Genomic DNA, 15,231 nt, shown 5'->3' with positions numbered 1-15,231 from the left:
GGCTTCAGAATGTTGGAGGTGCATTCTATTAAATAGGATTGGTCAGTTCCTTGAAGCACAGCCAGAGCTCAGCGTCCTGCACAGTAACGCTCAGACACCAGAGAATGGGGGGGGGGGGGGGCTGACACCAGAGAGAAGGAGGAAGGGGGGGCCTGACACCAGAGGGGGGAGGTATCTCTGTCACACACACACACACTCTCTCTCTCTCACACAGTCAATGTCTTTCTTTCTCTCTCTCTCACTCTCACACACTGTCTCACACTGTATCACATTCACTCTCTATGTGTCACACAGTCACTCACACACTCTCTTGGTCTAATACACTCAGTCTCACAGAGAGTCTGTGTCTCCCACACACTCTCTCTCTCGCACACACTGTATCTGTGTGAAACACACACTCTCTCTCTCACACTGTCTCACATACGCACTCTCTCACAGACACACTCACACCCAGACTCACTCTCTCTCTCTCACACACAGTCACTCTCACATACACTCTCTCAAACATACACACTCGAGGAAAACCTTGCTAGCGCCCGTTTCATTTGTCTGAAACGGGCCTTTTTTACTAGTATTTGTATATTACACTTTTATGTCTTTTAGAATTATTACGAGACCCCTGATGTAGGCGTTTCATGACGCCGAAACACGGACCGTGTCGGGTCCCTTTCTATCAGCAACAATAAATATTTCCTCAGTATCTCCAGAGTTGGATTCGTCTTTTAGTCAGCCTCTACTCCTACTTGCTTAGACTTTCTGACATAGAGGTTCTTCCTTGCCCCTGAGTTTCTGTTCTTTACTGAGTTCTCGCCATACTGTATATGAATAGTGATACTTTATATTGGTTGACTGAGAAAGTTTGATTAAGACGAAGTTCTTATTTCCAACTGAGTTTTAGAAGTATTGGGAGAAGGAGTGATGTGGCCAATGGTTAAAGGGTGGCTCAGTGGGAGGTCTGGAGCTCCAGCCCAGGATATCTTCAGTTCCAGTGCTCTAATCGCTAGCCAGACCCTCCTCCAACTATGAAGTTCATTGAAACTAAATGATTAGATCATACATTAACCTAAAAGAGAAAAAAAATGGACACTGCAGCTTTATATTAAACAGATAACTGAGAAGCAGGGCCAGATTCAGCATAAACGCTCTGGAATTCACATGCCACAAACGTACAAATCAAAGTGGAGAGTTTTTCACTTTGGCATGGAGGAGTAGCCTGGTGGTTAGTGCAGTGGATTTGATCCTGGGGAACTGAGTTCAATTCCCACTGCAGCTCCTTGTGACTCTGGGCAAGTCACTTAACCCTCCATTGCCCCTGGTACAAAATAAGTACCTGAATGTATGTAAACCGCTTTGAATGTAGTTGCAAAAACCTCAGAAAGGTGGTATATCATTTCCCTTTCCCTTTTACCAGTTGGTACTGAAATTTGTTTTATTCTGCTCTATTCAAATGATAGATACATAAGTATTGCCACACTGGGACAGACCAAAGGTCCATCAAGCCCAGCATCCTGTTTCCAACAGTGGCCGATACAGGTCACAAATATCTGGAAAGATCCCGAAAAAGTTAAATACATTTTATGCTGCTTATCCCAGAAATAGCAGTGGATTTAATAATGGTCTATGGACTTTTCCTTTAGGAAGCCGTCCAGATCTTTTTAAAACCCCGCTAAGTTAACCGCCTCTACCACATTCTCTGGCAACAAAATCCAGCGTTTAATTACACGTTCAGTGAAGAAAAATTGTCTAGAAATTTAAAATACATGACAAAAGGAAAATCAGCTTATCAAGGATTTCCTTGCAATTTGGGAACCTAATGCACTTCTACCATTTCTCTGAAGAGCCCAAACTTCGGACTCTTCAGATCTAGCAGCTTCATTCTTCCTCTATACAAAAATGGCTGCCTATCTTCCAGGCTTTGCCAAAGCCTCCTATAGCTGGTTGCTGCTGATCAGAAGGGGAAAATCCATGGGTTATGCCACCCTTTCATTCCTTAGTAAAATTTCTCCCATTTTCTTATATAGTGCAAACAAAGGCCTATGTTTACTAAGGTGCGCTATAAGCACGTTAGCGTTTTTAATGTGCGTAAATGGTTTATGCGCATTAGAAATGCTAGCGTGCCCATAGAAATGTATAGGCGCGTTAGCGTTTAACACACCTTAACTTTAAAGGCGCGTTAGAAATGCTAACGCACCTTAGTAAACATACCTGTGTTACAGATGTTGAATGGAGGATCAATGGACAATATAGACTGCAAAAATAAAGAACATGCGTGAAAGGGTTTAAAAAAGGTTTGGATGGCTTCCTAAAGGAAACGTGGAGGGGCATAATCGAAAGTTTTGTTGATGCTGAGATTCAAATATTGCAGTAAGATTAAACACAATACGTAGATTAATTAGTGATACTCCCAACGAGAAACGGAATTATTTTTAAATGTGTTTCAGCACTCCGCTCCCCTGAGGACGCTAACGCGCGAAACGAGCCCGCATTTAGGGAACTGGAAAGAGAAGCGAGGCTGTTTACCGGAGCCAGAGATTTTAAAACCGCAGTCTAGTCAGCACAAGTTGGAGACGGGACTCCGAGCAAACCACTCCAGTGAATCGTCATTACCACGATCACCCGTCTAAGAGATAAATGCTAAATCAATTCAACATTAGAGATTTGTGAGTAGACAAGTATCAAACACCAGACAGCACAAAGATAAGGAGGCGGTAGGGCGCAATGATGTCATAACGGGAAAAGCAACAGTATAACACTGTGAGAAGGTTCAGCCGGTTTTCCCATCATTGAGCACAATAACAAATATAAAAAAAGAAAAAAAAATTGCACTCATTTGTCACTTGAAGGTTTTTAGGTGTAAAAAGCATAAACAACACAGAGGTTTTTCATGCAGTATTTTTATTTTATTGTTTTAATTTTATTTATAACCATTTACATTTTTACAAGCGATAAAACAACTTGCCGGAAATACAGAGAAAATAATATATAGGAATTATTTCAGTCAGGTAATTCTATTCTCTTCCTAAGACCACTAAATATGGAGAGTGAAACAAGATAAGGAGATCAATTAAACAGTAAACAGAAAAAAAATGTGGTATTAACCTGATTATCCCCAGATATTACTCATCTAATTCATTATTCCACATTGATCATCTGGTTGGCTTCTTCAAGGCCAATACGGTTTTCATTGAAAACATACTTATTGTCCAATATTAGTTAGAAATAATACATCTGATTACATTCTCTCGCTTTTAAAAACCAGAAGTTATTTAACAATACATATACTTTGGTCCCTAATTCAAATGGAGTGGAGGAGTGGCCTAGTGGTTAGGGTGGTGGACTTTGGTCCTGAGGAACTGAGTTCAATTCCCAGCCCAGGCAGCTCCTTCTGACTCTAGGCAAGTCACTTAACCTCCATTGCCTGACGCATTGAGCCTGCCATGAGTGGGAAAGCACAGGGTACAAATGTAACAAAAAATAAAATCCCACTGATTAAAGTAATCCCAATTTTCACAGGCTTCACTCCTTTTAAAGTAATAATTTGAGGAAATATTTCTGAGGAAAACTTTAGGGGTCATACCCGGAACTCTGGGAAAAACAATAATCTCGATATTAATCATCTAAAATAATATTTAATTCATGCAGTATTTTATAACATAAACAAAAACCGAACGAACAATTGTACCCCAGTAAGAGTATTACTATCAAATTTTAACTGCCAGACCCTCAACCATTTTTCTAACTTTCGGAGATCCCTTCTCATCGTTTCTACTCCCTCCAGGGTATCCACTCTATTGGCTATCTTCGTGTCATCCACAAAAAAGGCACACCTTTCCTCCCAACCCTTCAGGAATATCGCCCACAAATATATAAAACAGAATAGGCCCCAGCACCGACCCCTGAGGAACTCCACTGCTCACCTTCCTTTCCTCCGAGCGGATTCCATTTACCACCACCCTCTGCCACCCGTCGGTCAACCAGTTTTCTATCCAGTTCACCACTTTCGGTCCTAAGTTCAGCCCCTTCAGCTTATTCATGAGTCTTCTGTGGGGGACCGTATCAAAGGCTTTGCTGAAATCCAAGTAGATTACATCTAGCGCACGGCCTTCATCCATTTCTTTTGTCACCCAGTCAAAGAAGTAAATGAGATTCGTTTGGCAGGATTTTCCTTTGGTAAAGCCATGTTGCCTCGGGTCCTGTAACCCGTTGTCTTCTAGAAAGTTAACTATCCTTTCTTTCAGCAGCGACTCCATTATTTTTCCTACCCCCGACGTGAGACTTACCAGTCTGTAGTTTCCCACTTCTTCCCTGTCTCCACTTTTGTGAAGAGGGACCACATCCGCTCATCTCCAATCTAGCGGAACCTCTCCTGCCTCTAAAGATCTATTAAATAAATCTTTAAGCGGTCCCACCAGGACCTCCCTCAGTATCCTGGGATGTATCCAATCCGGTCCCATAGCTTTGTCCACCTTCAGATTCTCCAGCTGTTTATAAACTCTTTCTTCCTTAAACGGTGCAGTATCCACTCCATTCCCAAATATTCCTTCAGCAGCCAACCGCGGTCCTTCTCCAGGATTTTCCTCCGTGAACACCGAAGAGAAGTAATTGTTTACTACATTCGCTTTATCCTCTTCACTTTTCACATAACCATTCTCATTATCTTTCAGTCTCGCAATTCCATTCCTATCTTTTCTCCTTTCTCCAATATATCTGAAAAAGGTCTTGTCACCTCTCTTTACATCTTTAGCCATTTTTTCTTCCGCTCGCGCTTTCGCTAGCTGTATTTCCCTCTTCACTTCTTTGAGTTTAATCCGATAATCTTTTCCATGATCCTCTCGTTGCGTTCTTTTGTATTTCTTGAACAAAGCCTCTTTTGCTCTTATTTTTTCAGCTACTTGGTGGGAAAACCATATAGGCTTCCTGTTTCTCTTGGTTTTGTTTACTTTCCTCGCGTAAAGATCAGTCGCCATATTTATAGCAGCCTTCAGCTTTGACCACTGATGCTCCACTTCTCCTTCGCCTTCCCACTTCAACAGCTCCTTTTTCATGTATCCCCCCATTTTATCAAAATCAGTAGGTCTGAAATCCAGTACTTTGAATTTTGTGCGTCCACACTCCACCTTCGCCCTTATATCAAACCATACGGTGTGATGATCACTATTACATAGGTGGGCACCCACCCGGATATTAGAAACACTTAAAATGGACTTGGGGAAAATGCACAGCCTATTTCTAGAATAAGCATCATAAAATATTTTGTACTTTTTTGAGATCTTGCCAGGTATTTGTGACCTGGATTGGCCACTGTTGGAAACAGGATGCTGGGCTCAATGGACCTTTGGTCTGTCCCAGTATGGCAATGCTTTTGTACTTATGTACTTGGAATTCTGAATGGAATGTTACTACTCTTTGGGGTTCTACATGGAATCTTGTTACTCTTTAGGATTCTAGAATCTTGCTATTGTTTGCACTTCTACATGGAATGTTGCTTCTCTTTGGGATCTTGCCAGGTGTTTGTGACCTGGATTGGCCACTGTTGGAAACAGGATGCTGGGCTCAATGGACCTTTGGTCTGTCCCAGTATGGCAATGCTTTTGTACTTATGTACTTGGAATTCTGAATGGGATGTTACTACTCTTTGGGGTTCTACATGGAATCTTGTTACTCTTTAGGATTCTAGAATCTTGCTATTGTTTGCAGTTCTACATGGAATGTTGCTTCTCTTTGGGATCTTGCCAGGTGTTTGTGACCTGGATTGGCCACTGTTGGAAACAGGATGCTGGGCTCGATGGATCTTTGGTCTTTCCTAGTATGGCAATACTTACGTACTTAAGACAGCTCCGAAAAGAACTTGTGAAGACAAAAGAAAAAAGAATATACAAAATATGACTAGAGTAAAGTCTCGATTATCCGACATAAATGGGACCGACCCAGTGTCGGATAATTGAAAAGTCAGATAATACAGAAAACAATGGTAACCCTTCGAACAATGAAAAAGCAGAGGCACGATTTGAGCTTGATTTCACTGTGTTGCCTTTTCCAGTCAATAACTGTTAACTCTCCCCACTCCTAGATTTGCTGCAATTTTTATGGGATGGATTCACCCTTGTCAATTCTTTATAGAGCGTCAAGTTTCTTACCTATAGACAAAACACCTTTTATTTCCTCTTTTGACTGGCCATTTCAGAAGTGAAGGGGAAGAATAAAAATTCAGTACAGTATTACCTATTAAAAATGCTGTGGAAATGTTACAGAAAAAGAGAGTAAACCTCACTGTGCTATAAAAACAGGGTCCCGGGGTCACAACGGTGCTGTTTTGCGGTAAAAGTAGGGCCCCGGGTTTTAAACTTATTGTCTGAGGTGTGAAACTTCCTTTTGTCCTATGCCGTACAATGGCAAGAGAAGCCGCGTGCTTCTTATCGGCGACATGGTGACGTCACCGGGGGTCTGTCGGATATGCTGGTCGGATCAGTGAAAATCGGATAATTGAAACTGTACTGTAGTGGGTTTTCAGCAAACACTGGAGTACAGTTTTCACTATTTTACGCCATCCCACATCTCAGATGTCAATGTAGCATATCCCACGTCACATGACTTATTTAAGTACATAAGCATCGCCATGTTGGGACAGACCAAGGGCCCATCGAGCCCAGCACCCTGTCACCGACAGCGGCCAAAAGAACAAGCAATTTGTCCCGCCTATCCTAGAAATACTGTATTCCCTCGTCCATTGAATAACATTCTATGGCTTTTTCCTCCAGGAAGCCGCCCCACCCTTTTTTGAAGTCTGCTAGTAGTGGCAAGGTGTTACACCATCATTTTACAGAGCAATACATGCCCACAGCACTATGCAGCCATTGCTGAGGGTGCGGAAGGAATCTGGATTTAGCTCATGCCTTTCTCAGTAGCTCAAGGTGAGTTATATTTAGGTACAGTAGATATTTCCCTATCCCTGGGGGTCTTACACTCTAAGAGGCCCTTTTATTAAGCTGCATTAGGCAACACGCCTAACACAATTAAAATGGCATACTGCTGGATGCACTCAGACGAACTGCAATAACTGGAATTAGCACGCACTAATCCAGGAGGAGTTGTGTCAGGGGCGGAGAGTGGGCGTTCCTGCACTAAAGGTTAGTGCATCCACATTAGCGTGTACTAACTGATTAGTGAAGGATTACCACATGAGCCCTAACTGTCTACAAAATGAGTGGCGGTAAGTACGCACACGGTCATTTTTTAATGGCTGCATGCTAATGGCACCATTAGCGCACAGCCGTTAATACAACCAAAAATAGAAAATCGGCCATTTTATGGCTACGGGAAAAATGGCCTTAGTGAGGCAGGAGAAACCCACACAAGGGCGGGCAAAGCAACTTTCTTCTGCAGCTTAGAAAAAGGATCCCTAAGTTTGTACCTGAGGCAACGGAGGGTGAAGTGACTTGCCTAAGACCCTCCCTGGTTTTCAGCCCACTGCTGTGCACCGCCATTTTCACAGAAATTGCAACCCCTCCCCCCCCCACACACACACGCGCAGTCAGGAATTGGGGTACTTATTCAACATTGCAGCACTACAATATTCCAGATCTGACTCCGTTCACCCGCCCATTCTGCCTCGCCTCACCCTATGCCTGGAACAACCTTCCTGAGCCCCTACGTCAAGCCCCCTCCCTGCCCATCTTCAAGTCTCTGCTTAAAACCCACCTCTTCAATGCTGCCTTCGGCACCTAACTCTTACCTTCAGGATATCTGGACTGCCCCAAATTGACTGCCCCCATCGTATTGTCTACTCACTTGTCCTTTAGATTGTAAGCTCTTTGAGCAGGGCCTGTCCTTTTATGTTAAATTGTACAGCGCTGCGTAACCCTAGCAGCGCTTTAGAAATGTTAAGTAGTAGTAGTAACCACTACTCACTTGCCCTGTACCCTTTTATCCCCACCTCTTTAATTCTCTTACCTCTTAGTTGTTCTGTCTGTTTGTCTGCCCTATTTAGATTGTGAGCTCTTTGAGCAGGGACTGTCTTTTCATGTATGGTGTACAGCGCTGCGTATGCCTTGTAGCGCTATAGAAGTGATAAGTAGTAGTAGTAGTAGATCTTCTGAGACCTGAATGCCAGTATCAAGTGTACTTCTCAGACAAAATCCCTTTAGTGTAGGAAAATCTACCTTTGTGTGTATCTAATACAGCCACTCACAGTCCGGCACCCAGGGCTGGTAGCGTTCTTCTGGGATCCTGCTTCACACTGAAGCCAGAAGTGTGAAAAACTCCAATGTACTCAGAGAGAACTTGTCCGACTGCATCATTGCTTTAACTGTATCTCACATCATCCCCCAGATTCTTTATAGCGCCCAAAGATCGGCGCCGAAATCGGCATAGATTCTATAACAATGTGCGTAATTTAACAAGCTAATGAGCACTGATAACAAGCAATAGTGAGCACTAATTGGCATTGATTAGAATTTACACGTGCAACTCGCTAAGCGTATTCTGTAACGATGTGCGCCAAACGTCTAATCCATGCAGGCAAAAAGGGGCGTGGAAATGGGCGTTTCACGGGTGTTCCAAAATTTACGTGCCTAGTTATAGAATATGGCCTAATGTGCCTAAATCTAAGTGCAGGGATTTGAACCACGTTTTAGTTGGTGTAAATGGATGCATGTAGACTTAGGCGCTGAAATATAAACTAAAAGAATTCTATAATAGGTGCCTAAATCTGGGCACTGATTACAGAATACGCTTAGTCTGCACTGATTTCAGCATCGATTATTTTAGGCACCATATATAGAATTTCCTCCCATATGTGCTAGGGATATGTGATTCACTTCATTAATATATGCACAATGTTTATGCATATAACCTTATACACGCAAGTCAAGTGTATGCATATACAAATGAATTAATAACAAAGTATTTTTAGAGGACAAATGAAGTGAAACAAAAAACATTTGAGGGATTGAAAACCCTAACATATGCCTACTCGCTCTCTGCGTTCTTTGCCACATGTCCACCTAAGGAACTGCGCCTCACACACCAGAGGCAAAATCTTCATAACAGAAGTTAGAATATAAGAACATAAGAGTAGCCATATACTGGGTCAGACCAATGGTCCATCTAGTCCAGTATCCTGTTTTCCAAACAGTGGCCAAGCCAGGTCACAAGTACCTGGAAGAAACCCAAATCGCGGCAACATTCCATGTAGAACCCCAGAGAATAGCAAGATTCTAGAACCCTAAAGAGTAACAAAATTCCATGCAGAATCTCAAAGAACAGCAACATTCTATGTTGAATCCAAAGAATAGCAAGATTCTGGAATCCTAAAGAGTAACAAGATTCCATGCAGAATCTCAAAGAGTAGCAACATTCCATGTAGAACCCCAAAGAATAGCAGGATTCTGGAATCCTAAAGAGTGACAAGATTCCATGCAGAAACTCAAATAGTAGCAACATTCCACGTAGAACCCCAAAGAATAGCAAGATTCTGGAATCCTTGAGAGTAACAAGATTCCATGCAGAATCTCAAAGAGTAGCAACATTCCACGTAGAACCCCAAAGAATAGTAAGATTCTGGAATCCTAAAGAGTGACAAGATTCCATGCAGAAACTCAAATAGTAGCAACATTCCACGTAGAACCCCAAAGAATAGCAAGATTCTGGAATCCTAAAGAGTGACAAGATTCCATGCAGAAACTCAAACAGTAGCAACATTCCACGTAGAACCCCAAAGAATAGCAAGATTCTGGAATCCTAAAGAGTGACAAGATTCCATGCAGAAACTCAAATAGTAGCAACATTCCACGTAGAACCCCAAAGAATAGCAAGATTCTGGAATCCTAAAGAGTGACAAGATTCCATGCAGAAACTCAAACAGTAGCAACATTCCACGTAGAACCCCAAAGAATAGCAAGATTCTGGAATCCTAAAGAGTGACAAGATTCCATGCAAAATCTCAAAGAGTAGCAGCATTCCGTACTACAAATCCCAGGGCAAGCAGTCGCTTCTGTCTGTCTTTTCCTCCAGGAATTTGTCCAGACCTTTTTTTAATCCCAGATACGCTAACCGCTGTTACCATAGTTTCCAAAACTATGAACCTCACGGCCACCTAGCATTGAACTAACTCCGCGTATGCCAGTCTTCAGAAACTGCCACAAACCTGACCCTCTGAAGCAGAAACACAACCCACTTCTCAAACAGCGCTCCCTAATCTTTTTAAACTAGTTGACACGCAGCAGAACTGCTATTTAATCACTTTAAAACCGGTGCCTTATACAGATGTTAATATATTATATGTTAATATATTATCTAATGTACGTATCTTTTTGTAGATTCTCATGTGTCGTAATATGCTTTGAACACTAGCAAGAAAAGCATGTAATCAATAAGGATGGTGCACCGTGAATATACAGTGGTGGAAATAAGTATTTGATCCCTTGCTGATTTTGTAAGTTTGCCCACTGACAAAGACATGAGCAGCCCATAATTGAAGGGTAGGTTATTGGTAACAGTGAGAGATAGCACATCACAAATTAAATCCGGAAAATCACATTGTGGAAAGTATATGAATTTATTTGCATTCTGCAGAGGGAAATAAGTATTTAATCCCTCTGGCAAACAAGACCTAATACTTGGTGGCAAAACCCTTGTTGGCAAGCACAGCGGTCAGACGTCTTCTGTAGTTGATGATGAGGTTTGCACACATGTCAGGAGGAATTTTGGTCCACTCCTCTTTGCAGATCATCTCTAAATCATTAAGAGTTCTGGGCTGTCGCTTGGCAACTCGCAGCTTCAGCTCCCTCCATAAGTTTTCAATGGGATTAAGGTCTGGTGACTGGCTAGGCCACTCCATGACCCTAATGTGCTTCTTCCTGAGCCACTCCTTTGTTGCCTTGGCTGTATGTTTTGGGTCATTGTCGTGCTGGAAGACCCAGCCACGACCCATTTTTAAGGCCCTGGCGGAGGGAAGGAGGTTGTCACTCAGAATTGTACGGTACATGGCCCCATCCATTCTCCCATTGATGCGGTGAAGTAGTCCTGTGCCCTTAGCAGAGAAACACCCCCAAAACATAACATTTCCACCTCCATGCTTGACAGTGGGGACGGTGTTCTTTGGGTCATAGGCAGCATTTCTCTTCCTCCAAACACGGCGAGTTGAGTTCATGCCAAAGAGCTCAATTTTTGTCTCATCTGACCACAGCACCTTCTCCCAATCACTCTCGGCATCATCCAGGTGTTCACTGGCAAACTTCAGACGGGCCGTCACATGTGCCTTCCGGAGCAGGGGGACCTTGCGGGCACTGCAGGATTGCAATCCGTTATGTCGTAATGTGTTACCAATGGTTTTCGTGGTGACAGTGGTCCCAGCTGCCTTGAGATCATTGACAAGTTCCCCCCTTGTAGTTGTAGGCTGATTTCTAACCTTCCTCATGATCAAGGATACCCCACGAGGTGAGATTTTGCGTGGAGCCCCAGATCTTTGTCGATTGACAGTCATTTTGTACTTCTTCCATTTTCTTACTATGGCACCAACAGTTGTCTCCTTCTCGCCCAGCGTCTTACTGATGGTTTTGTAGCCCATTCCAGCCTTGTGCAGGTGTATGATCTTGTCCCTGACATCCTTAGACAGCTCCTTGCTCTTGGCCATTTTGTAGAGGTTAGAGTCTGACTGATTCACTGAGTCTGTGGACAGGTGTCTTTCATACAGGTGACCATTGCCGACAGCTGTCTGTCATGCAGGTAACGAGTTGATTTGGAGCATCTACCTGGTCTGTAGGGGCCAGATCTCTTACTGGTTGGTGGGGGATCAAATACTTATTTCCCTCTGCAGAATGCAAATAAATTCATATACTTTCCACAATGTGATTTTCCGGATTTAATTTGTGATGTGCTATCTCTCACTGTTACCAATAACCTACCCTTCAATTATGGGCTGCTCATGTCTTTGTCAGTGGGCAAACTTACAAAATCAGCAAGGGATCAAATACTTATTTCCACCACTGTAAGAACGCATTGTACGCCTGTTGAAATGAAGGCAAGTTTAAAAATGAGAATTCAGAATTACTCTACAATGATAACCATGCAATTTATTATTGTTATTGCTAAATATCCCAGCAGTACTGCTCTTCAAGTGCTAACCCTCAATATTTTCCAAGATGTGAACTCTCTGTATTCAGAATGAAAGTGAGCCAACGACTCATGGAAAAAATACTAAATCAAATTAAATGAATCCACTTCCCTTCCTCTTGCACTACAAAGAAATGAAAGAAACTCCCCCACTGACAGCCAGGAGTCCTTCTAAGCCAGACGGCACAGCGCTGAAAGGCTTCCGCTACAGAAAGTCAGGACGCATGCTGTTCAGTGTTTATCGCACAGGCTGCAAGTGCTTACTTACAAAGTAAAAACCTTATTCCACTCTGGGTTGAGATTTCTGAACACAGTATGGGTTTGAAGTCTGTCATTGCCCACCTCTAAGATGCAGAAAGGATCGCTTTTGCCTGCAAAGAAAGAAAAATAACCAGCAAAATTTGATATGCAAGTAGTTTCGTTACATTTTGGATACGTCCAAGGACGCATTTTTGCTTTGATAAATTCTGAAATCAAGAACAAAGCCAAATGCTTTTTTTTTCCTTTCCCCCCTGCTCTTTTGTATCTTCTCTACCGTCCTTTTCAAGGGTTATTTCATCTCTACAGCACTGGATACAAAAGGATCAACCAAGATGGCATCCTTAATAAGCCCATTTTGAATTTTTGCCTGATGAGGTTGCCTCTCTATCCAGGGCTAAGAAACCACCCAAAGTACAAACAAAAAAATTAAAAAGACGTATGGGGAAACCACAGAAGATCTTTAATAGTGTAGAATTGAGGATGGCAGGGGGTCTTCAGGTGGTCTAACCTATAAGAAATGAGTCTGGATAAAGGAGGCAAATCTTACAGCTGTTATTTGCTATCATTCTAAAGGGCCTTTTTACTAAGCTGCGGTAAAAGGGGGGCCTTGAACTAGTGGAGGCGGCCATGTTTTTGCCACACGCCACATAACCAAGAATGAAATGGCCGTGCGGTAAGCTCCCACTTGCCACATGCCCATTTTTTTTTGGGGGGGGGGACACTTATTACCACCCATGTATATCCTGGAGGAAAGGAGAAACAGGGGTGATATGATACAGATGTTCAAATATTTGAAAGGTATTAATCCGCAAATGAACCTTTTCCGGAGATGGGAAGGCGGTAGAAGTAGAGGACATGAAATGAGATTGAAGGGGGACAGACTCAAGAAAAATGTCAGGAAGTATTTTTTCACGGAGAGAGTGGTGGATGCTTGGAATGCCCTCCCGCGGGAGGTGGTGGAGATGAAAACGGTAACGGAATTCAAACATGCGTGGGATAAACATAAAGGAATCCTGTTCAGAAGGAAGGGATCCTCAGAAGCTTAGCTGAGATTGGGTGGCAGAGCCGGTGGTTGGGAGTTGGGGCTAGTGCTGGGCAGACTTTTACAGTCTGTGCTCTGAAAATGGCAGATACAAATCAAGGTAAGGTATACACAAAAAGTAGCACATACGAGTTCATCTTGTTGGGCAGACTGGATGGACCGTGCAGGTATTTTTCTGCCATCATCTACTATGTTACTATCCAGCTCATTTTCAAGAGAGAACGGCGCCCATCTTTCGACACAAATCGGGAGATGGGCGCCCTTCTCGCAAGGCTGCCCAAAATTGGCATAATCGAAAGCCGATTTTTTGGCACCCTCGACGGCTTTCCGTCGCGGGGATGACGAAAGTTCACGGGGGCGTGTCGGCAGGGTAGCGAAGGTGGGACTGGGGCGGGATTACGAGATGGGCATCCTCGGCCGATAATGGAAAAAAGAAGGGCGGCCCTGACGAGCATTTGGCCGACTTTACTTGGTCCATTTTTTTTTCATGACCAAGCCGTGAAAAGATGCCCGAACTGAGCAGATGACCACCGGAGGGAATCAGGGATGACCTCCCCTTACTCCCCCAGTGGTCACTAACCCCCTCCCACCATAAAAAACAGGTTAAAAATACTTTTTTACCAGCCTCAAATGCCATACTCAGGTCCACTGCAACACTATACAGGTCCCTGGAGCAGTTGTAGTGGGTGCAGTGTACTTCAGGCAGGCGGACCTGGGGGTGGGTTTGGGGGGCTCAGCACCCAAGGTAAGAGAGCTATGCACCTGGGAGCAATTTCTGAAGTCCACTGCAGTGCCCCCTAGGGTGCCTGGTTGGTGTCCTGGCATGTCAGGGGGACCAGTGCACTACAAATGCCTCCTCCTCCCACGACCAAATGGCTTGGATTTGGCCATTTTTGAGATGGGCGTCCTTAGTTTCCATTATCAGCGAAAACCAATGTCGACCATCTCTAAGGGTGGCCATCTCTAAGGTTGACTCAAATGTTGAGATTTGGGCGTCCCCGACCGTATTATCTAACGAAAGATGGCCGCCCATCTTGTTTCGATAATATGGTTGGGGACGCCCCTTTACAGGGCCATCCTTATAGATGGGTGCCCTTATAGATGGGCACCCCCGTTCGATTATGCCCCTCTACATTACTATGTAGGAAAAACTGGATGCGTAAGTTGACTTGTATTTGAGTTCTTTGCAGCTTATGGGCCCTAAAGTGACTCAGCGGGATAGACACTGGTTGAGTAGAAGGCAACAAAGGGTAGTGGTGAAAGGTGCTCACTCTGAGGAAAATGGTGCTACCTGTGGTGTGCTGCAAGGATCGGCTCTTGGTCTGGTAATGTTTAACATTTTGCAAGCAATATTGTAGAAGGGTTGCCTGGTAAAACTTGCCTCTCTGTGGATGATATCAAAATCTGTTATAGGTTAGACACCATGGATAGTGTGGATAGCATAAGGAGGGACATTGTGAAGCTTGAAGAATGGCCTAAACTGTGGCCACTAAGATATATTTAAAAATGCAGGGTCATGCATTTGGGCTGCATTATCAAACCCCAAACCCGGGGTGCAAGGAAGAGGGGCAGCATTGTTCCCCACCTATTGTCTGCTCTTCTAGGTTACAATGCAGTGGGCAAGGCAAAGCACCAGAAAGATGTCAGGATTGCCGGAGGTCAAAATTATTGCTGGACATACTTATACATAATATTAAACCAGCTTCTGACCTCTGATAAACTCTTCCCCCTCCCCTTCAGGAACCACTGAGGATGGCACCAAATGGTGCTCAGAGAGGCCTGATAGCCCTTTGGTTTCTCAATTACTCTTGATTAAC

General features: G+C 43.5%; 1 protein-coding gene across 1 annotated transcript in view; it reads right to left on the bottom strand.

The window, feature by feature from the left end:
* Nucleotides 1–15,231, bottom strand: part of MCTP2 (multiple C2 and transmembrane domain containing 2) — a 376,016-nt gene that overhangs the window by 139,643 nt on the left and 221,142 nt on the right. The window contains exon 13 of the mRNA XM_030189721.1: nucleotides 12,380–12,482. Coding sequence (XP_030045581.1) covers nucleotides 12,380–12,482 — 103 coding nt within the window. The remainder of the gene's footprint in view (nucleotides 1–12,379; nucleotides 12,483–15,231) is intronic.

The sequence above is a fragment of the Microcaecilia unicolor genome, chromosome 1 (genome assembly GCF_901765095.1).
Source record: "Microcaecilia unicolor chromosome 1, aMicUni1.1, whole genome shotgun sequence".
NCBI classification, from domain to species: Eukaryota; Metazoa; Chordata; class Amphibia; order Gymnophiona; family Siphonopidae; genus Microcaecilia; species Microcaecilia unicolor.
Note: the sequence above shows the minus strand (reverse complement) of the source record. Positions and strands in the feature narration are given on the sequence as shown.